General features: G+C 35.7%; 1 protein-coding gene across 11 annotated transcripts in view; it reads right to left on the bottom strand.

Annotated features, from left to right (window-relative positions):
* GAS2L3 (growth arrest specific 2 like 3) overlaps window positions 1-23,825 on the bottom strand; it is a 55,110-nt gene that overhangs the window by 4,868 nt on the left and 26,417 nt on the right. For all 11 annotated transcript variants that reach the window (XM_019037806.4, XM_055358768.2, XM_055358770.2 and 8 more), the window contains 6 exons: window positions 22,796-22,964; window positions 21,582-21,697; window positions 11,251-11,392; window positions 5,584-5,647; window positions 4,808-4,946; window positions 1,007-1,114 (listed from right to left, as the gene is read on the bottom strand). In XM_019037806.4, coding sequence (XP_018893351.1) covers window positions 1,007-1,114; window positions 4,808-4,946; window positions 5,584-5,647; window positions 11,251-11,392; window positions 21,582-21,697; window positions 22,796-22,964 — 738 coding nt within the window. The remainder of the gene's footprint in view (window positions 1-1,006; window positions 1,115-4,807; window positions 4,947-5,583; window positions 5,648-11,250; window positions 11,393-21,581; window positions 21,698-22,795; window positions 22,965-23,825) is intronic.

The following is a 23,825-nucleotide window of genomic DNA, read 5'->3' as shown; positions in this document are numbered from 1 at the left end:
GACAGTTTGTTTCTTGTATTATTAATATAATAAATTTAACTCACATTGAATTATGCAACTAATGATACAAAATCTTCCAATTTGTAAGGAAGGTATTTACATATAACTTGCATCCTAAAAATAAGACATCCTGGCTCTGCCAATATATCTCAAGTTGGGTTTTAGGGCCCTGTCCATTCAGTAAGCAAATCTGCACAACTGTATGAGATTATCCACAAATTTTAACTCTAAGTCCTATGCTCTGTGCACTACCACATCATACTGCCTTAAAACAGAAAGCTAATTAAAAGAAAATGCATGCAAATGTTTCTGTATGAGCTAGGTGGGGCTGAGGAGGTAATAATATGTGAAATAGAAGAAAATATGGATGGCGAAATTATATTTTTAAATACTTTTATATTATTTTCCTAAATTGGAAATAAGACAGCTTCTGTATGAGAAGTAGAAAGAATGATGAACAGGTGAAATTTCAATCTCCTTACCAACAAAAGGAACAATTAATCAACTGTAGATGGGACAAAGGAAGGAAATGGACATATATATCAGCATACTGGTATACATACTGATTCTGTGTCAATGAGAAAAATATTTTCTGTTTAATGACCAAGGCTTGTATTATTATAAACTCTACACTTCTTTTTTTACTATGGATACTCAATCTTATTAGATGTTTTGGTTTTTCTTCTTATGATGGAAAATTATTCCTTTTTCTAAGAAAATTTGAGAAATATGTTCCTTGAGGTATGCAAGGATTTTTCCCCATTATACTCACTGTCTAAATAATCTTAGCTATCCTGAAGTTAGTTGTTTGCTGTGTGATGAGTGTTTACCTAAACTCATTATATACTCATGAAAGAAATTACTCCATTTTCCCTGTACAGTGAAATCCTTCCATTAATAGCATCTTTTCCAATGTTTTTAAAAGGAGAGCAAAAGGTTAGTAAAGCAATAAATACAATTTCAAAACAGTATTTATGTGTAAATAAAGTGTAAATAATGGACTTACTCTTATAAAGAGTATTTTATCCCCTAGTCGGTACCGTCCTTCAGATAAATACTCAATAGAAAATCGATGAGAACAACTACAAGGAGGGTCCTCAGCAATATGTTTAACCTAAGATGACGAACAAATAAAATTTAGTGCTTGTCACAAAAAGCATTTTGTTTAAAGTGTAATGTTATTTGACAGCTAAGGAAAACCAAACTCAAAGATAAAAATTCCAGGTTCAATGATTTAATCGCTTCTCCTGTGCTTACTAACAAATATTGAGATTAGACATTGCTAATCTAACATAAAAAAGCCACAGTCTTCCCAAAATGACTTTGTGGTAAAATTCTTATTTTCCCCAATTTTACCAAAGAGAGGTTAAACTTGCCTGAGATCATACAGCTAGTAAGTAGCAGAGCCAGGTTTCAGATCCAAACAGCTTAGCTGGTGTCTCTCTGTCTGTCTCTCTCTCAGTGCCTCTCTCTTGCTCTTTCTCTCTCTCTCTCTCTCTCTCTCTCTCTCTCCCCTACCCTCCCCTCCCCACCACCCTTCATCTTCGAACATATAACACAGTGAGGTCAATTAACACATTTGTTGAGTTGTAGGAAACATATGAGTTCGTTATTAAGCTTGAATTTATTTTAAGCCCTGAGTTAATAATACATGTCAAATCAGAGACAGGCCAGTCAGTAAAGGCTAAGTAGGAATTTTCACTTGTCCCTTAACAGTGTACTAAACTAATATTTTGGGGGAAATATATAGATTTGATCAAATTTATTATTAAAATTGGCAGAAACATATTTACATCTATTCTCTCAAGATTGGATAAAATTCTTAAAATTTTCAATTCAAGATGCATTTCTCTAAAAATGCTCTGTTTCAATAGCCTGCTAAGGAAATAGGAGTTGGCATGGGGGAACCCTACTTCAACCAGTCAAGAAGCTTATAGAATTTTCTATTATTATAAATATTTTTTAATGGTAGAACTGCAGTAAATATAAAAACAAATTTAAGAATTCTATATTTAAAACATGGAAATGGAAATATATTAAGTAAAGATATTTGTTGAAATACCTATGATTGAAAAAAGTCACACATCAGCCACTGTGGAAAATATTTGGCTTTTCCTAAAATTACATTTTTGAAAAAGGAAGGTCATGAATGTTTTTCTCAATTATTGCCACACAAAATTTATCAAAACGAATTCATATAACTAAACTTAGGCATGATATTAAAGACAGTCTCTTTAGATAGGCCTAATTTAGCTGAGCACCAATAGAAATTTATATGATTGTCTTAAATATCTACCTAAATCAAATTAACACTTGTGGATTCACTAGGGCCTGAAAAGAAAGGTCCAGAACTTATTTTCCTATATCATTTATTTAACAAAATAACGTGCATATAAACAAGTAGAACTGATTTCCATAAGTCACCCAATCAAGTTTATCTTGTTCACATGCACACGTGCACATCTGCATCTATGTTGATACAAACATACACACCATGTGCATAAAATGGTGAAAAATAAACTGAACTCTGGGAAAGGGCTTACAGTTATTAGAACCATGCTGATACATTAGTTAACCAAAATAATCTGAAAGGAGATATATCTTTTAGTCACCACTTTCTGTCTGTAAAAATTTCCTAAGTATATAGAATTGCTGTTGTATATTTTGTAACAGGACCCTAAATCACGAATCAGATAATAATTGTTCCTTATTTTCCAAGATATCTGTAGATCACATATTCACAGGTAGACAATGAATGTATTCATATAGCACACATATATTTAGAGAAATGTTTCTTTTTAGTTTTCATAACAAGAATGCAGATATAAGAAGTCGTATCTTTTCCTTATTTAAGATACCTGAATCTCACTTATATTGAGCAGTACAAATCAGCACTAACCCACAATCAGAACAAGGCATGAGCCTAAAAGAAATAAGAGCTGTAGGTAAGAAATGATTTCTTCTGATTTTATTACATAATTTACATTACAATACTGAAGGAAATAGCTAAGGAAATAAAAATAATCTACAAAGGTACTATATTACTATTATTTTCATTCTCATTTCTATACAGTTTGTCTATATGTACATATTTTACACAAAATAAACATTTTTCTTGTTGCTACATTATTCTTCATAATGATCACAATGATTATCCTGTTAAGATTATGAATCCTAATTTGCCAAACCATTGCCCTATTTGAGGGTATTTACTTTTTCACCATTCTAAGTCCTAATGCAATAAACACTTTCATTTATGCCACTTTTTCCCTCTTCAACTACAATAAAAATGAAAAAGTAATATTTTTGTAGCTCTTAATATTTGTCCATTTCTTTTTCAAAAGTTTACATCATTTTCCATTGCCAACAGTAAACCCTAAGTACAGTTTACTAGAATTTAAAAGCACTAGGTTTAATAATTTTAAAAAATCTTGCTAGTGGGGCAAATGGTATTTCATAGCTGTTTTAATCTGATTTCCTTGATTATCAGCAAGTTTCAACACTGCACTTTCTTCTTGTGTGAACACAGACCTTGCCCATTTACTTACTGCAAGTTTTTCTTATCAAATTGTGTAAGGTCTTTATATAATAGGGAAATGAACACACTGTATTTTCCACCTGATAAAAATATTGTTCCAATGTTTCCTTTTTATTTATCATTCTTTAAGGTTATATGAGATTTAAATTTTATTTTCTACCTACTGCATTCTTTCTGCTTCCCATATTGATACTGACAATCATTATATATATACACACACACACACACATGAATAGCATAATGTAGGTAGATATTTTGGCCAGATAAAAGAGTTATTCATTCTGACATGTTCTTAATCTGTCTTGCAAGGTTATCTGATAGTTTTACTTTAGACTTTTATTACATTAAACAAAACAATCAAAGCAATACTTTTAAAATGTTTATTAGTAATGATTTATTCATTATTTCTTAATTTTGTATATTTAACCCTTTTATAAAATGCTACAGTCCAAACAACAGTCTAAGTAGAAAATGTTCATGCTCAGTTCACCTTCATTGTTCACATTGTAGTCACTGCAGAAGACCCACAACCCAAGGAAGAGCAATTCTATTAACTTCTACCTAATGAACAGATAAAGTTAAGAAGACTGTCCAGTTGTAACCTATCATCTAACAAGTTTGGATATATTCTGGAGGAGAGAATGCTCAAAAAAAAAAAACCCATCAATCTTCCCTCACAACTTTTCCTCCTCCTGTATTCTGCAAGTATCAATATACCATCTACTTAGAGAAACCTTGGAAATCACCCTAGATTCTCTCTCTCACACAAACACTCACTAATTCCTGTCAATTCTCCTAACAATTCCTCCTAAATATGTCTTATATTTGTTCCTGTTGCTCCATCCCCATTACTGCTGCTCAAGTTCAAGCTCTCATCTTATGCCTGGATTATTACCACAAAACCAATATAACCTCTACAAGACCATGAGAATATTCCTTATAATTTGCAAATCAGATTACAATTCTACCAGACTGAAAAAAGAATCAATGAATTCTTGTGGCCTATAGTGCTCTTCATGATGAGTTCCAATCTGTTTGCCCCACCACTCCTCAACTACACATTTATTCCTCATCATACACAAGCAATAACAAATCACCTTTAAAATATAATGCCCTGAATTCATCAGAGAATGGAGAATAGTACTGGTTTATATTCTGAATAAGAAACACTTGCTTTTAAAAATAGCATCACCCGTAGCACACTAGAAGTGCTTAAAACTATGAGACTTCAAGGTATCATGGTCAAAAGAAAGTGTGGCAACTACTTACAGCTTCATGTAGCTCTTCATGCTGACAGCACGATTTTGGAATGCTGATGGAATCTTCAGGCCCAGAAGTATTAAGCAAAGTCTCTTCTAACTCAATTTCTTTCTCAAGTTTTACTAACACTGGTGGCTCAACCCCGTATCTGAAAACCAACCAGGAGATCTGATCGTTCAAGCAAAGTTGACCCAGTACCTGCCTGCATATCAAGACAGATTTTCTTTCTGAAGTAAAGTCTATATGATCCTCTTCTACCAATTGTTTCACTGGGATATTTGAAAATGCTTTTTAATGTCTCACAGATTGTAAAATATCTATATTACAGTCCTCACATCATAGCACATATTTGGGTGGCAGGATGCTCCCAATATTCTACCTGGGATCCTGAAAGGTGGCTTTCGAATCAGCTGCTGAGTAAAGATAGAACTGAAGTAGGTATGGGGGACACCACTCCTTGCCTTCTGCCAGATCTCTGTGTTCAGAGGACTTGCTTTGACTTGAACTGCCTTAGACTACATGCTCTTACCCTATCCTTAATCTAAAAAATTTAAGTAACCACTCCCATAGTTTAACAGTAAAAGAAGACAAGCTATATTGAGAACTCGGATGTTTACATATGCTCATGCAAACAGAACGAAGTTGATAAAGAAACAAAAAGATAAAATAGGAAAATAGTTCATTTAAAGCATTTTTTATTTATAGAAAATAGTGTTCTAAACTAAAATTCAGTAGATTTAAAATGTTTATAACATTGAAATTCTGAAATATTGTGGAATACATACCTTGACACAATTCGACCAATTTCAAGAAGACAAAGATACACCTGTCTTGGATCTTTGTGCAAAACTGTGGAAAATAAAACCACTTATTTTATACAGCAAAATTAAGTATGGAAACATATTTCTGGCATGGAAGAAGAGAGTTAAATAAAAAAGAATAATGAAGACAGCAGGTTTACTTGTTTAGAAAAAATGAAGAAAAGACACTTTTATTTTTTCTACTTATTATCTTCAACAAATTAGTTTAAAAAAAAACAGCTAACAAGAACAGAATGAAAAATTACCATGGGCCTTTATTTGCACAGCATTTGAAGTCTAAAAAATTGAGGGCTTAGTAACATTGCTTATGTTTCAGATCTTTCAACAAGAGATACCATTAAAAGATATATAGTACCTCAATTTTATTTTAAGCTATCTTTAGCATTGAATTATGTGTTAATACCTTTCTCAAACTCTTACAAAGAGGAGAAAGTACTTTCTAACCCATTCTAGGATGACAGCATTACCCTGATATCAAAGGTAGCCAAATGAAGACATCATAAGAAAACTAAAACCCAATATGTCTTATGAATATAGATACAAAAATCCTCAATGAAATACTGGCAAACCAAATCTGGCAGCATATAAAAGGATTATATACCATGCAAGTGGCATTTATGCCAGAAATAGTTCAATATAAGAAAATCAACCCAATGCAATATACTATTAGCAGAATAAAGGAAAAAAACCCAGTTATCTCAAGAGACAAGGAAGTATTTCACAAAATCCAACCATTTCATGATTAAAAAAAAAAAAGACTGAACAAACTAGGAAAAAAAAGAAAGTTTCTCAATCTGATAAAAGGGCATCTAGGAAAAACCCACAACCATTATCATTCTTAAAGGTAAAAGACTGCAAGTCTCCCTCTCAAGACCAGGAAAAGACAAGGATGTCCACTCTTATTATTTCTATTCAGCATTGTATTGGAGGATGTAGCCATGGCATTTATGCAAGAAAAATAAATAAATCATATATAGACTAGAAAGGAAGAAGGAAAACTACCTCTATTAACAGATAACATAGGCCAGCCATGGTGGCTCACACCTATAATCCTAGCACTTTGGGAGACTGAGGCGGGAAGATCGCTTGAGGCTAGGAGTTTGAGACCAGCCTGGGCAACAAAGTGAGACCCTGTTTCTACAGTTTTGTTTGTTTGTTTGTTTTTTTAATTAGCTAGGCATGGTGGTGCACACTTGTAATCCCAGATACTCAAGAGGCTGAGGCAGGAGGATGAACTGAATCCATGAGTTCAAGACTACAGTGAGCTATTATCGTGCCACTATACTCCAGTCCTGGGTGACAGAGTGAGACCCTGTCTCAAAAAACAAAGCAACAAAAACAAAAACAAAAACCCAAAAAACAGGTAACATAATCCTATGTATAGAAGAAAACCCTGAAGAATCTACAAAATAACTGTTAGAGCTAATAAGCAAGTTCAAAGTTGTGGGAGATAAAATCAATACACAAAAATTAGCTGCATACACTAGAAATGAACAGTCTGAAAATGAAACAAAAATAATTCCACTTACAATGGCTTCGAAAAGAAAAAGTACTTAGAAGTAAACCTAATCACAGAATTGTAATACTTGTACACTGAAAACTACAAAACACTGTTGAATGAAATTTTAAAAGATTATAAATAAAGACATCTCATGTTCATGGATTGGAAGACAACTTGTTAAGATAGCAACATTCCCCCAACTGACCTACAGATTCAGTGTAATCCTTATCAAAATTACAACACCCCTTTTTTTTCCAGAAATGGAAAAGGTGATGATCAAATTAATATGGGATTCCAAAGGGCACAGAAAAGCCTAACCAATCTAGAAAAAGAACAAATTTGGAGACCCACACCTCCCAATTTCAAAACTTACTAAAAGCTACAGTAATCAAGACAGTGTATCACTGGCATAGGGATAGATGTACAGACCAATGGAATGGAAATGAGTGTCCAGAAATAAACCCATACATTTATGTACAATTAATTTCAACAAGATGCTAAGACAATTCAGTAAGGAGAGAACAGGCTTTTCAACAAATGGTGTTGGCACAACTGGACATCCACATGCAAAAGAATGAATTTGAACCCCTACCTCCCACCATATACAGAAATTAACTTAAAATAGATCAATGACTTAAAAGTAAGAGGCACAAACTGTAACATTTATAGAAAAAAATATGTTAAAAATATGTATGACTTTAATTAGGCAATGGATTTTTAGATGACCAAAAGTATGGACAAGCAAAAAAAAAAAAATAGATAAATTAAACGTCACCAAAATTTAAAACTTTCGTATATCAAAGGACACTATCAAGAAAGTAAAAAAATAACCCAAAGGCTAGGAGAAAATATTTGCAAATCTTATCTAATATTGCCTAGTATCTAGAATATATAAAGAATTCCTGCAAGTTGACAAAAAGGGTAAATGACCCAATTTTTAAAATAGGCAAAGGATTTGAATAGATAAGTCTCCAAAGAAGTTATACAAGTGGTTAACAGGTATATAAAAAGATGTTCAATATCCTTAGGGAAACGCGAATCAAAACCACAACAAAATACTACTTCACACCCACTAGGATGGTTATAATAAAAACAAAAACAGGCAAATAACAAGTATTGACAAAGATGTGGAGAAATTGGAACACTTTGGCACTGCTGGCGGAAATGTAAAATGGTGCAGCCACTTTGAAAACAGCTCCTCAAAAAGATAAACAGAATTATTACCATATGACCTAGAAATTCCACTCTTAGGTATATATCTGAGAGAATTAAGAAATATGTTTACTTCAAAATTTGTACACAAATGTTCAGAGCAACATTATTCATAATAGCCAGAGTGGAAACAATCCAAATGCCCACTAGCTGATGAATGGCTTAAAAAAAATGGCATATCTATACAATGGAATATTAGTCTACCATAAAAAGGAATTAAGTACTGTTACATGCCACAACATAAATGAACCACTGTGCTAAGTAAAAGAAACAGACACAAAAGGCCACATATTGTATGATTCCATTTATATGAAACATCCAGAATATGCAAATCCATAGAGACAGAGAACAGAGTTTGCCTTGGCATGGGGTAGGAGAATAACTGGGACTAATTGCTAATAGGTACAGATTTTCCAGAAATGTTCTGAAATTAGATAGTAGTAATGATTGTACAACATGGTGAATATACTAAAAACCACTGAAATGTACATTTTAAAATTGTGAATTTTAGATTATGTACAGCATATCTCAATTTTTATGCTACTACAAAAGGAACCTAATACACTTAAAAATGGTTACATGGTTAAGATAGTAATTTTTTTTTTGAGTCTCACTCTTTCACCCACTCTGGAGTGTAGCGGCGTGATCCTGGCTCACTGCAACCTCTGCCTCCCAGGTTCAAGTAATTCTCCTGCCTCAGCCTCCTGAGTACCTCTGGGACTACAGGCGTGCACCACCATGCCCAGCTAATTTCTGTATTTTTGTAGAGACGGGGTTTCGCCATGTTGCCCAAGCTGGTCTCAAACTCCTGACCTCAGGTGATCCACCTGCCTCAGCCTCCCAAAGTGATTACAGGCGTGAGCCAATGCGCCCAGCCTAAGATAGTAAATTTTACGTGCATTTTAATACAATTTTTAAAATAAAAATAAATATAGAAGGAAATGCAATATAAAGGTAAACAGAGATCATTAAAACAATTTTTAAAAAGGCCTGATCATAGAACACATGCTAAATGCAATGATATAGTAGTTGTGGATCATCTACTTTTCTGTTCCAGTCCTTAAAGTTAGAAACTCTAGGAAACTTCTGAATTCTAACCTAATCATGTGCAATATGTGCACGAATTGCATGTGCCCTGATTCCCTCAATAGAAATAGTAATTGTTGGCCTGGCGTGGTGGCTCATGCCTGTAATCCCAGCACTTTGGGAGGCTTAGGCTGGCAGATCATGAGGTCAGGAGATTGAGACCACCCTGGCTAACACGGTGTAACCCAGCCTCTACTAAACATACAAAAAATTAGCCAGGCGTGGTGGCAGGTGCCTGTAGTCCCAGCTACTCTGGAGGCTGAGGTAGGAGAATGGCGGGAACCCAGGAGGTGGAGCTTGCAGTGAGCTGAGATCGCGCCACTGTACTCCAGCCTGGGCGACACAGCGAGACTCCATCTCAAAAAAAAAAAAAAAAAGAAATGGTAATTGTTCTTTGATTTATGAATAGCATCTATTATACACCCCAAGCACAAAGTATACTCTTTCAAAGCAATAAAAAGCCTACATTTGAGTTTAAAATTCATACCAACAGAGGAATTTATCCTAAAATTTTTACTAGATTTGTTTTTCTAAATATCTTCTAAGTTCCTTAAAATAGTATATTTGTTTCATAAAATAGCTTTGAGTTGCTAGCAAAGTGTAAAAAATTAAGAGACTCATCTTTGAGACCTCTGGAGAGTAAAAACATTAGCTTAACGGTTCAATGCCTCAAAATGAATTACTGGTATTGGCAGTGCTTTACTTAGTCCTATACTGACCTTCAGGAGAGTGAGAAGATGCCTTCTACTGAAAATGAGAAATATACAACAATCTTATGTCCTTTCAGAAATAATAAACTAGAAACTAGAGAATTCAAAGCATTTCCACTTTGTTTTGATCTTTAGAAAGTAGATGTGCCATTACATCAACTACACTGTCAATAATGATCAGCCCATCTGGATCTAAAGCAAGGTGCAAACAGAAGGATAAAATAGCATCCCATGCTTGCTCTACACTGGATAGGGGTGCCCAGATGCACAGCAAACAGGAGGCCGCTTACCCTGTGTGAGGGCAATAAGGGTGTGTACTGTCAGTAGAGAATTTTAAAATAATAATACAACCAACAAAAAGTCAGTTTGCTTTTTACTATCACCACAAACCAGCAATCCTAAACTATGTCAGTGATAAAACTTCTACCAGGGCAGACAGCTCCCACAGCCCTGCCCTTGGTACACTGCTGCACTTATCACATTATGAATTCAATGTGTGGGGGTGGGGGGGTGGGTGTGTGTGTGTATGTACACATATATAAATGCTTTCAAATATAGTATAAAACTTAAATAGCTACCGCTTTAGTCACTGCACAGATGCTTCTGTTGACTTCAAGGAAATGAGAAAATACGTCAATAATTCTTCAACAGAGCATGACTCCTCAAAATGAATTGTCAAAAATACTAATCCATTAGATAATCAAGTTGGCAGCTGTTGTTTGTAAGGTAAAGCTAAACACCATGATAATACATTATTAGGCCTCCTGTCATTTCTGTAATTATCTGGTTAAAGGGAAGTTACTACTTTTTAGGCTTGGTGGAGTAATTCTTAATGAAAATATCAATACTAAAGCATTAGTCCAGAACCTTCTTGCAGCCAACTCATTTAGGAATTTAGAATTTTAGGACATTCTAGACACATAAAATCTTTAAGTGAAAAGGTTAATATATTTGATTTAGTATCTGATTCTCCAATAATTCTACATATATTCAAAGTATACATTTTTCTAGGAAAATGAGATGAGGCATTTGAGTCCTTATTTGGAAAGAAAAATTAGAGGTGAAGGATATTAAAACATCCTAGTAAGCATTAAAAACAAGAATGACAACAACATCACTTACCTAAACCTTCAGATTCAAAGAGGTAAGTTTCATCAACCCCAATGTCCCTACACCAGTGAAGGAAGTTTGCGGTATTGTCCCGAGCAAAGAATGAACCTGATGCAGCATCTTTCTTACAGGGCACTTTTCTCATTGGAAAATTCTGGAAAAGACAAAAGAATAATTTCAAAAATGTATCAAGGATACTTTCATTAAACATTCATTTTGATATTGCTAAATAAATGTTCAACCCATCACCTGTAACCAAAAAGTACACAATTTTAGAGAAAAAAGATAGTTTTGAAAACTATTTTATTTTACTTTAAAGCAGAGGTGCCCAACTCCTGGGCCACAGACTGGTACCAGTCTGTGGCCTGTTAGCAATCAGGCCACACAGCAGGAGGTGAGCAGCGGGTAAGCAAGCATTACCACCTGAGCTCTGCCTGTCAGATCAGCGAAGGCATCAGATTCTCACAGGAGCTCGAACCCTATTGTGAACTGCGCATGCAAGAGATCTAGGTTGCGTGCTCCTTATGAGAATCTAATGGCTGATGATCTGAAGTGGAGTAGTTACATCCCAAAACCACCCCCGTCCAAATTTGTGGAAAAACTGTCTTCCATGAAACTGGTACCTGGTGCCAAAAAGATTGGGGACTGCTGCTTTAAAGTATATTCCAGAAAATGATTCCTAGAAAAATGATTTGGTCAAAATCAGCAGTAAGGTCAAACATCTCTCACCTCTTTCTTTTTAAAATGAAACAAGAATCTTAATTAAAATAAAAACTGACAGCCTAATAATTGCAAAGCACATCTCAATGGTATGTCTCTCTACACATAGTTCAATATAAACCTCAAATTCTTGCTATGTTAAAAGTTAAGAGATGAGTATGATGACTCACTTGTAATCCCAGTACTTTCGGAGGCTGAAGCAGGATTGCTTGAGGCTAGGAGTTCAAGACCAGCCTGGGAAACAGTGTGACCTCATCTCTACAAAATATTTCTTTTAATATTAGCCAGACGTGGTTGCATGTAGCTAAAGTCCCAGCTGCTCAGGAGGCTGAGGTGAGAGGATCACTTGAGCCCAGCAGTTCCAGGATACAGTAAGCTATGATCGTGCCACTGTACTCCAACCTGGGCAACAGGGCAAGACTCTTTCTCAAAAAAAAAAAAAAAAAAAGAATCACAGACACCCATTTTTGCTTACTTCCTTCCACACAGATTCATAAAGATGGTTCTGAGTTTCTTGAGGAGACTATCAAATAAGGAAGTAGTCATTCCTTCTTAATTAAAGTTCTTTGAAAACTGACGATCTAAGTTTCACAGAATCTTAATTTTTTTTACTATCTGCTCCAAGAGTATTTAGATAATTCTGCTGAGACTGAGAGATTTTTTTGTTTTGGTTTGGTTTAAATTTTTACTTGAATAAGCAATTCATGAATATGATCTTTGTTAATGCAGTAGGTACAGTAGGATATTAAGTCTTTCTCTCACCTACCCCCAGTTCCTCTCTCTCCCTAGAGTTAACCACTATTACCAGTTCCTTGTATATCCTTCCTGTTACTATTTATTTCCAAAACTAAAATAACATTAGGAGTTTTTTTTTCCTCATTGAATACAGAATAGACAATCATTGCAAAAAAAAAAAAATCAAACCAATAGCAAAATACAAACTATCAACTGAAATCCTCTCACCCACATTTTGGCAAGACATCTCTATGCACAACTACACACATATTTGTATCTACAAAATGTCACATAAACTATTCTTCAATTTGATTTGTGTGTGTATGTGTGCATATACATGAAATGATATGTTGTAGACATCATCTGGGGTTCAAAATAACATATTTAAAAAATTGTTTCTAATGAATGTATAATATTCCAATGTGTCTGGTTACCATAATCAATTTTTAACAATTTCTCTGTTGATGAACATTTAGGTTGTTCCTAATTTTTGTACTATCACTTTCATAAACTTCTGATTATTTTCTCAGAATAAACTGCTACAAGTAGAACTATGTATCAAAAGATGTGCTTTAGGGGGCAGAGCGAGATAGCCCCATACAAACCTACACCATTCATCTTACCCATAGGAACATCAAATTTTAACAACTAGCTACACACAAAAAGCACCATTACAAGAATAAAAAATCAAATGAGCAATCTGGTTTTAATTTCGTATCACTGAGAGAGACATTGAAGAGGGCAGGAAAGACAGTCTTAAATTGCCCACCCCTTCCTCCATCTTCCGGCAGCAACCACATGGCACAGAGTATCTGTGTATTTGGGAGGGGGAGAGCACAGTGATTTTGAGGCTTTACATTGAACTCACTGCTGTTCTGGTTCAGCAGAAGGCAGAACCAGGCTTTAGTAGCTGATGTCTGCCCATAGACGAAGCGTTTGGACCAACCCCAGCTAGAGGGGACTCACCCATTATAGTAATCAGAGCTTGAGTTAAGACAAGCCTTGCTACCACAAACTGGAGTGCTCTGGGGACGACCTAAGCGAACTTGAGGGGCAGTCTAGGCCACAAGAATTCCAAGTCCTAGGCAAGCCCAGTGCTGAGCTGGACTCAGAGCCAGTGGACCAGGGGGAGGGGCATATGACCTACTGAGACATCAACCAGGGTGGCTAAGCCTGTGCTTGTACCACCCCTCCCCCATCCCCTGGCAGCAGCCATAAGGTGCAAAGAAAGCTGTGCACTTGGGAGACAGGGAGCGCAGCAACTGGAGGACTTTACACTGAACTCAGTGCTGCCTTGTCACAGTAGTGACCTGGCAGGATTCATCACCTGCTGCGTAAAGAACCCCTGGGCCCCGAATAACCAGCAGTGATACCCAGGTAATATGCCATGGGTGTTGGGCTCTGAGACATGCTAGCTTCAGGTGGGACTGAATATATTCCCAGTATTGGTAGCTACAATGAAAGACTCCTCCTGTTTGAGAAAGGCAGGGGGAAAAGTAAAGCAGACTCTGTCTTGTGCCTTAGGGGCCAACTCAGCCACAGTAGGGTAGAGCACCAAGCAAGCTCTGAGGGGTCCCCAGCTTCAGGCCTAGGCTCTTGGTCAGCATTTCTGGAACTGGCCTGGGCCAGAGGGGAGGCCACTGCCCTGAAGGGTGAATCCCAGGCCTGGCGGCATTCACCACAAGCTGACTAAAGAACCCTTGGGTTCTATTAGCAGTGGCCTGGCAGAAACCCACATGGGCCAGTGGTGGTAGTAGCCACAGTGAGAGGCTTCTCTGCCCAGAAAAAGAGGAAGAAAGAGTGGGAAGGATTTTGGCTTGTGGTCTGAGTGCTGGCTTCAATGCAGTAAAACAGAACATCAGGTAAATTTCTAAGGTTTAAGACTTCAGGCCGGGTGTAGCAGCTCCAGCCTGTAATCCCAGAACTTTGGGAGGCCGAGGTGGGTGGATCACGAGGTCAGGAGATCGAGACCACGGTGAAACGCCGTCTCTACTAAAAATACAAAAAAAATCAGCTGGGCACGGTGCCAGGCGCCTGTAGTCCCAGCTACTAGGGAGGCTGAGGCAGAAAAATGGCGTGAACCCGGGAGGCGGAGCTTGCAGTGAGCTGAGATTGCGCCACTGCACTCCAGCCTGGGTGACAGAGCGAGACTCCGTCTCAAAAAAAAAAAAAAAATACTTCAATCTCACTCCCAGACAGCATCTCTGGACCCAACAGGGCCTGGGGGAACATGACTCTGAAGGGAGGGACACAAACCTGGCTAGATGTGCCACCTGCTGATAATAGAGCCCTAGAGCCTTGAGTGAACTTAGGTGGTAGGCAAGTGGTGGTTACAGCAGGTCTTGGGCGAGACCCAGTGCTGTGCTGGCTTCAGGTGTGAAACAGTGCAGTCTCAGTGGTGGTGGCCACAGGGGTACTTGTGTCCCCCCATCCCCAGATCCAGGAGGCCCAGCACAAAGGGAGATACTCCATTTGTTTGGGATAAAGTAAGGAAAAAAACCCACACGCACACACAAGAATCTCTACCTGGTAATGCAGAGAATTCTTCCAGACCTTATCCAAGATCACTAAGGTGGTACCTCTATAAGTCTGCAAGAACCATGGCATTATTGGGTTTGGGGCCCAAGTCCCTTTGAATACCTGAAAAGCCTTCCCAAGAACAATGGACACAACAAGTCCAGACTGCAAAGACTACAATAAATGCCTAACTCTTCAATGCCTAGACACTGGAACATTTACAAGCATCAAGACCATCCAGGAAAACACGACCTCACCAATAAGGTATCAGGGACCAATCCTGAAGAAACAGAGATATGTGACCTTTCAGACCGAGAATTTAAAATAGCTGTGTTTTGGAAACTCAAATAAATTCAAGATAACACAGAGAAAGAATACTACCAGACAAATTTAACAAAGAGACTGAAATTATTTAAAAGAATCAAGTAGAAATTCTAGAGTTGAAAAATGCAATTGACATACTGAAGAATGCATCAGGGTCTCTTAATAGCAGAACTGATCAAGCAGAAGAAAGAATTACTGAGCTTCAAGGAAGTACTACTTGAAAATACAGAGTAGACAAAAGAAAAGATAAAAAAACAACGAAGCATACCTAAAGGATCTAGAAAATAGCCTCAAAAGGGTAAACCTAAGAGTTATTGGCCTTAAAGGAGGCAGAGAGAGAGAGAGATGGGGATAGAAAGTTTATTCAAAGGGGTATTATCACAGAACTTCCCAAACCTAGAGAAAGATACCAATATTCAAGTACAAGAAGGTTATAAAACACTAGCAGATTTAACCCAAAGAACACTACCTCAAGACATTTAATAAACTCCCAAAGGTCAAGGATAAAGAAAGGATCCTAAAAGCAGCAAGAGAAAAGAAACAAATAATACACAATGGAGCTCCAGTATGTCTGGCAGCAAATTTTTCAGTGGAAACCTTACAGGCCAGGAGAGAGTGACATGGCATTTAAAGTGCTGAAGGAAAAAAACTTTTACCCTAGAATAGCATACCCAGTGAAAATATCCTTTAAGCATGAAGGAAAAATAAAGATTTTCCCAGACAACAAAAACTGAGGGATTTCATCCACACCAGACCATCCTACAAGAAATGCTAAAGTGAGTTCTTCAGTCTGAAAGAAAAGGATGTTAATGAGCAATAAGAATACTCTGGTTTCTCTTCAGATCGTATAAATCTTTTGCCTTTTAATGAGCAATAAGAAATCATCTGAAGGTACAAAATTCACTGGTAATAGTACACAGGAAAACACAAAATACTATAACACTGTAATTATGGTATGTAAAATATTATATTAAAGTAGAAAGACTAAGCAATGAACCAATCAAAATTAATAACTACAACTTTTCAAGACATAGACAGTATAATAAGACATAAAGAAAAACAACCAAAATTAAAAAGCAAGGGGATAAAGTTAGAGTTTTTATTAGTTTTCTTTTTGCTATTAATAGTTCATTCGCTTACGCAATCAGTTTAAAATAATGGGTTATATTATTTGCAAGCCTCATGGTAACCTCAAATCAAAAAACATACAACAGATACACAAAAAATAAAAAGTAAGAAATTAAAGCATACCACCAGAGAAAATCACCTTCACTAAAAGAAAGACAGGAAGGAAAGAAAGAAGGAGCCAACCAAAAAACAACCAGAAAACAACAAAATGGCAGGAATAAGTCCTTATTTATCAATTGTAACACTGAATGTAAATAGACTAAATTCTCCAATCAAAAAACACAGAGTAGCTGAATGGATGAAAAAGCAAGACCCAATTATCTGTTGCCTCCAAGAAACACTCTTCACCTATGAAGACACATATAGACTGAAAATATAGGAATGGAAAAAGATATTCCATGCCAATGGGAAACCGAAAAAGAACAGTAGTAGCTATATTTATATCAGACAAAATGAATTCTAAGACAAAACCCATAAGAAGAGACAAAGAAGGTCATTGTATAATGATAAAGAGGTCAATTCAGCAAGAGGATATAAAAATTGTAAATATATATGCACCCAATGCTAGAGCACTCAGATAAATAAAGCAAATATTATTACAGCTAAAGAGAGAGAGAGACTCCAATACAGTAACAGCTGGAGACTTTAACACCCCACTTTCAACATTGGTCAGATCTTCCAGACAGAAAATCAAAAAAGACACATCAGACTTAATCTTCACTATAGAACAAATGGGCCTAATAAATATTTACAGAACATCTCATTCAGCAGCTGCTTTATTCTCCTCAGCAGATGGATCATTCTCAAGCATAGATCACATGTTTGATCACAAAACAAGTCCTAAAACATTAAAAAAAAAACCTGAAATAACATAAAGCATCTCCTCTGACCATAATGGAATAAAACTAGAAATCCATAGCAAGAGTAATTTGAGAAACAATATAAACACATGGAAATTAAACAATATGCTTCTGAATGACCGACCAGTGGGTCAATGAGGAAATTAAGAAGAAAATTGAAAAATTTCTTGAAAAAAATAATAATGAAATCACAAATACCAAAACCTATGGGATACAGTGAAAGCAGTCTTAAGAGGGAAATTTATAGCTGTAAGTGTCCACATCAAAAAAGAAGAAAAACGTAAAATAAATAACCTAACAATGCATCTTAAAGAACTAAAAAAGCAAGTGCAAATCAACTCGAAATTAGTACAAGAAAAGAAATAATGAAAATCAGAAGAAATAAATAAAATTGAAATGACAAAAACAATACCAAAAGATAAACAAAACTTGAAGTTGGTTTTTTGAAAGGATAAATAAAATTGACAGACCTTAAGTCAGACTAAGAAAAAAAGAGAGAAGACCCAAATAAAATCAGAGATGAAAAAGGAGACATTACAACTGATACCACAGAAATTTAAAGGATCATACTGAGCAACTGTATGACAACAAAACCTGAACAGACCAATAACAAGTAACAAGATCAAAGCCGTAATAAAAAGCCTCCCAGTAAAGAAAAGCCTGGGACCCGAGGGCTTCATTGCTGAATTCTACCAAACATTTAAAGAACTAATAGCAATCCTACTCAAACTATTCTGAAAAACAGAAGAGGAGGGATTACTTCCAAACTCATTCTATGAGGCCAGTATTATACCAAAACCAGACAAAGACATATCAAAAAATGAAGACAACAGACCAATATCTGTCATGAATGTTGATGCAAAAATCCTCAACAAAATACCAGCAAACTGAATTCAACAATACATTTAAAAGATTATTCATCATGACCAACTGGGATTTATCCCAGGGATGCAAAGATGTTTCAACATATGCAAATCAATCAGTGTGATACATCTTATCAACAGAATGAAGTATAAAAACCGTATATATCATTTCAACTAACGTTGAAAAAGCATTTGATAAAATTTAAATCCCTTTGTGATAAAAACCCTAAAGAAACTGGGTATAGAAGGAATACACCTCAGCACAATAAAAGCCATATGATGATAGACCTACAGCTAGTATCATACCAAATGGGGAAAAACTGAAAGCCTTTCCTCTAAGGTCTGGACCACAACAAGGATGCCCACTTTCATCACTGTTATTCAACACAGTTCTGGAAGTCCTAGCTAGAGTAATTAGACAAGAGAAAGAAAGATTTGGCATCCAAACTGGAAAGGAGGATGTTAAATATTCTTGTTTGCAGATGATACGATCTTATAGTTAGAAAAACCTAAAGACCCCACACACACCAGAAAAAAACGATTACAGCTGATAAACAAATTCAGTAAAGTTTCAGGACACAAAATCAACATACAAAAATCTGTAGCATTTTTGTGCCAACAATCTGAGAAGGAAATAAAAAGTAATCCCATTTACAGCAGTCACAAATAAAATTAAATACCTAGGAATTAACTTAAGCTAAGAAGTGAAATATCTCTACAATAAACAAAACACTAATGAAAAATTGAAGAGGACACCAAAAAATGGAAAAATATTCCATGTGCATGGATTGGAAGAATCAATATTGTTAAAATGGCCATACTACTCAAAGCAATCTACAGATTCAATGCAATCCTTATCAAAATACCAATGATGTTTTTCAAAGAAATGGAAAAAAGATCCTAAAATTTATACAGAATCACAAAAGACCGAGAATAGTCAAAAGCTATCCTGAGCAAAAAGACCAAAATTGGAGGAATCACATTAGCTGACTTCAACCAAAACAGTATGGTACTGGCATAAAAAGAGACACAGACCAATGGAACAGAAAAGAAAACCCAGAAATAAATCCAGATAACTACAGTGAACTCACTTATAACAAACATGCTAAGAACATAGATTGAAGAAAGGACAGGCTCTTCAATAAAATCTGCTGGGAAAACTGGGTATTCACATGCAGAAGAATGAAACTTGACCCCTATCTCTCACCATATATAAAAATGAAATAAAAATGGATTAAAGACTTAAATCTAAGACCTCATACTATGCAACTGCTACAAGAAAACATTGGGAAAACTCTCCAGGATATTGGTCTGGGCAAAAACTTCGTGAGTAATACCCCATAAGCAGAAGCAACCAAATCAAAAATAAATAGGATCATATCAAGTTAAAAAGCTTCTGCACAGTAAAGGAAACAACACCTTGAAGAGCAACCCAAAGAATGGGAGAAAACATTTGCAAACAATCCATCTGACAAGGGATTAATAAGTAGAATATATAAGGAGCTCAAACAACTCTGTAGGATAAAATCTAATAATCCAATTTAAAAATGGGCAAAAGATTTGAATAGACATTTCTCAAAAGACACACAAATGGCAAACAGGTATATGAAAAGGTGCTCAACATCACTGATCATCAGAGAAATGCAAATCAAAACTACGATGAGATATCTCATCCCAATTAAAATGGCTTTTATCCAAAAGACAAGCAATAACAAATGCTGGCAAAGATGTGGAGAAAAGGGAACCCTCATACACTGCTGGTGGTAATATAAATTATTACAGCCACTATGGAGAACAGTTTGGAGGTTCCTCAAAAAACTAAAAATAGAGCTACCGTTATGACCCAACAACCCACTGGGTATATACCCAACAGAAAGGAAATCAGTATATTAAAGAGACTATCTGCACTCCCATGTTTCCTGAAGCACTGTTCTCAATAACCAAGATTTGGAATCAACCTAAAAGTCCATCAGTAGATGACTAGGTAAAGAAAATGTGGCACATATATACAATGGAGTACCACTGAGCTACTAAAAAGACTGAGATCCTGTCATTTGCAACAACATGGATGGAACTGGAGGTCATATGTTAAGTGAAATACATCAGGCACAGAAAGACAATCACCACATGTTCTCAATTATTTGTGGGTGCTAAAAATCAAAACAATTGAACTCACGGAGATAGTAGAAGGACGGTTAGCAGAGGCTGGGAAGGGTTGTGGGAGGTGGGGGGAAGTGGAGATGGTTAAGGGTGCAAAAAATATATAGTTAGAAAGAATTAATAAGACCTAGTATTTGATAGCACAACAGGGTCACTACAGTCAATAATAATTTAATTGTACATTTAAAAATAACTAAAAGAGTACAATTGGATGGCTTGTAACACAAAGAATAAATGCTTGAGGGAATGGATATCCTATTTTCCATGATGTGATTATTACTTATTGCATGCCTGTATCAAAGTATCTCATGTACCCCATAAATATATACACCTAGTATGTACCCACAAAATATTTTTTACAAGATATGCCTTATTTTCAGTGATATATATATTATATATATATATACACATATCATCTACGATCCCCCAGATTGATGATACTCCATTATATTTCCACCAACTGTGTGTAAATTTCCAGACTCCAAACTCTTGAGAATACCTACATTTGATGAAAAGACAGGAAACCTTATCTACTTCAAATCATGACTTCAGGGTTAATGAATGAAAACTGTCTAAAAAATGTATTATTTATCCAATCAATATTTATAAAATTTACCACTAATGCAATATATGGAGAATATATAAAGAAGAAAATAATAATAATAGCAGCTGCTACTTGTGTGCCAGGAACCATCACAAGCTCTTTTCCCATTTAACCCTCACAACAATTCTACAAGGAAGTTATGTTAATGTTCTCAAGAAGAGCTGGATCTACTATGCATCAAGCACTATGTTAGACACCATCTATACATTCACCCATTTAATTTTATTGAACTCTCACAAATAAATCCGAAGGTAACTGTTAATCTCATTTTATGAAAGAGAACATTTTTCCAGATCTTGAAAAGGGTTAAGTAAATTATTCAACATCTCATAGCCAGTTGGCATGGAAGTTTACAACCTTCTAGAGATAAGAGGTGTACATAAATTAATATGTACCAAGACATAAAATCAATACTGTCAAACATTTACTTACCCCTGATTCTTCAGAGTTGCATGTTTTCACCATGTTTTGAAGAACATCAATCAGTTGACATAATAGTACTCCATTATCAAGTTCTTCCAATAATTTTTCTGCCTTAACTTTAATACCTAAAAACATATTTCAAAGTTAAGATTCTTCTAGAAACATAAAAACAATATGGTTAAAATTAATTAAATAGAATCAGATTACAGCAAAACACTAGAAAAATATCAGATCAGACTCTAAATACTTACTCTTAGAAGGTACAGTTAAAATAGCAAATCATGGCCAGTTAACTTAATGATACTGAAACAAAAATATCTGTAATGTAGAAGTACAGAAAAAATAAAGAAAACTGACATCGATTTTATTTCATTTAAAATGAAATAAATTCACTGCATATTAATATTCCTTGCACAAGAAAAACAGTCTCTATAAATAAGATGGACTTGGTTGCAATTTTAAAATTAAAGACAATACCATAACAAATACCCAGGGAATACTAACTTTTTACTTCTAGAATGTCTTCTTTAAAAACATTATTATTACATAATAAACTCTAAACATTATCCATCAAACTGATAATAGACAACTACAGTGGGTATTTGGTATTTAATTATCTTGGAAGGGCTGTATCTTTTAAGATATTCTTTTTCATGAAAACTTTAGAATTCTACATAAAATTATTTAAAGTAAAATTTTTCTGGGGAGAAAGTTTAAAGCATTCATCATATTCTCTAATAGAGTAAAAAATACAATGCCATTCTCCAACCTGACATTTCTTCCTAGGTTTCATATGGCTCTATCCTTCAATGCCTCAAAAATTGTAATCATTTAACCTACAGTGTATGTTTCACTCAAAGTTCATGGCTTATACAAGACTAAGGTGGGTCAAGGCGGGACGAAATCAGTAAAAAAAAAAAATTAGACCAATACAATTTTTAAAGATGATTTTAATATTAACAGTGAAAATGTTCATTATTCAAAGCTTACTGACCTCTTTGGTTAAATCGCAAATTTCCTACTATTCAAGACCCAAGGTTCAGGGTGAATCAGACTATTTCCCCAGCTGAAATGTAACCTGGGTGAGAGCAAGGGCACTGAATATTTCATTCACTGGAGTATCCCCAGCATCTGTAACAATCACTCCTTGACAAAGAGTAAGGCTCTCAATAAGTGCATATTGAATAAGATAATACAATTTTGGGTATTGTTTCAAGCCTCACCTAATAAACCAGATAACCAGATTGACAGATCTTCTTGCATGGGTAACAAAGTGGCTTCATGCCTCACAGCTATCCACTCATCATACTGACAAACATTAGCCAATCCTGGTCCGTGTCTGGGAGTCAGAGGACTCCGAGGACTTAGAGGCAGATCTTCTCCAAACCATACCTAAAGAAAAAAAAAAATCAATCAACTGAATGAATAAAACCTTTGCTAAAAGTCATCATAATCCACATCAATATTTAAATGATGAAGCATAAATCATACATAATAGACACATATAAAAAGCTGCTGTAGCTCACAGCAAATATATAAATTAGAAGCAAAGTATTAGTCCTATTCTGCTGCCCAGGCTAGAGTGCAGTGATGCGATTATGGTTCACTGCAGCCTCGACTCCCAGGCTCAAGCAATCCTCCCACCTCAGCCTCCCGAGTAGCTGAGAGCACAGGCACATGCCACCACACCCAGCTAAGTTTTTAATTTTATGTATTGCAGAGATGTGGTCACCCTATGTTGCCCAGGCTGGTCTTGAACTCCTGGACTCAAGCGATCCTTCCGCCTCAGACTCCCAAAGTGCTGGGATTACAGGCATGAGCCACTGTGCCCAGCCAAGACATTTTCAATATTCAATACTGTGGTCAATGTAAGAAAACCCCTAATTAATGAATGGATTCTACTATTGAGCCAAGAGGGTACAATTCAACAAATAGTATTTTTCCTTCACTTGTTAGCTGAGTAAGTTTAACAAGTTACTTGACCAGAGTCTTAACATCCTAGCTGTAAGATGGGTTAGTGATTCCTGCCTTATAAAATATATGTTTGTAGCATCTGGCATTGGGCCTAGCAGATAGCAGAGACTCAATAAACATTTGTTGAATGAATGAATAAATGAATGAATGAAGCATAAATGGCATTTTGTAAACTTCAAATCATAATAACAGTGTTATCTTTAAAAAAAATTTCTAAGTACTTTAGTTTAAAACAAGTGGGTGGCAAACTATAGTCCATGGGGCAAATCTTGTCTCACC

The sequence above is a fragment of the Gorilla gorilla genome, chromosome 10 (genome assembly GCF_029281585.2).
Source record: "Gorilla gorilla gorilla isolate KB3781 chromosome 10, NHGRI_mGorGor1-v2.1_pri, whole genome shotgun sequence".
NCBI lineage: Eukaryota > Metazoa > Chordata > Mammalia > Primates > Hominidae > Gorilla > Gorilla gorilla.
Note: the sequence above shows the minus strand (reverse complement) of the source record. Positions and strands in the feature narration are given on the sequence as shown.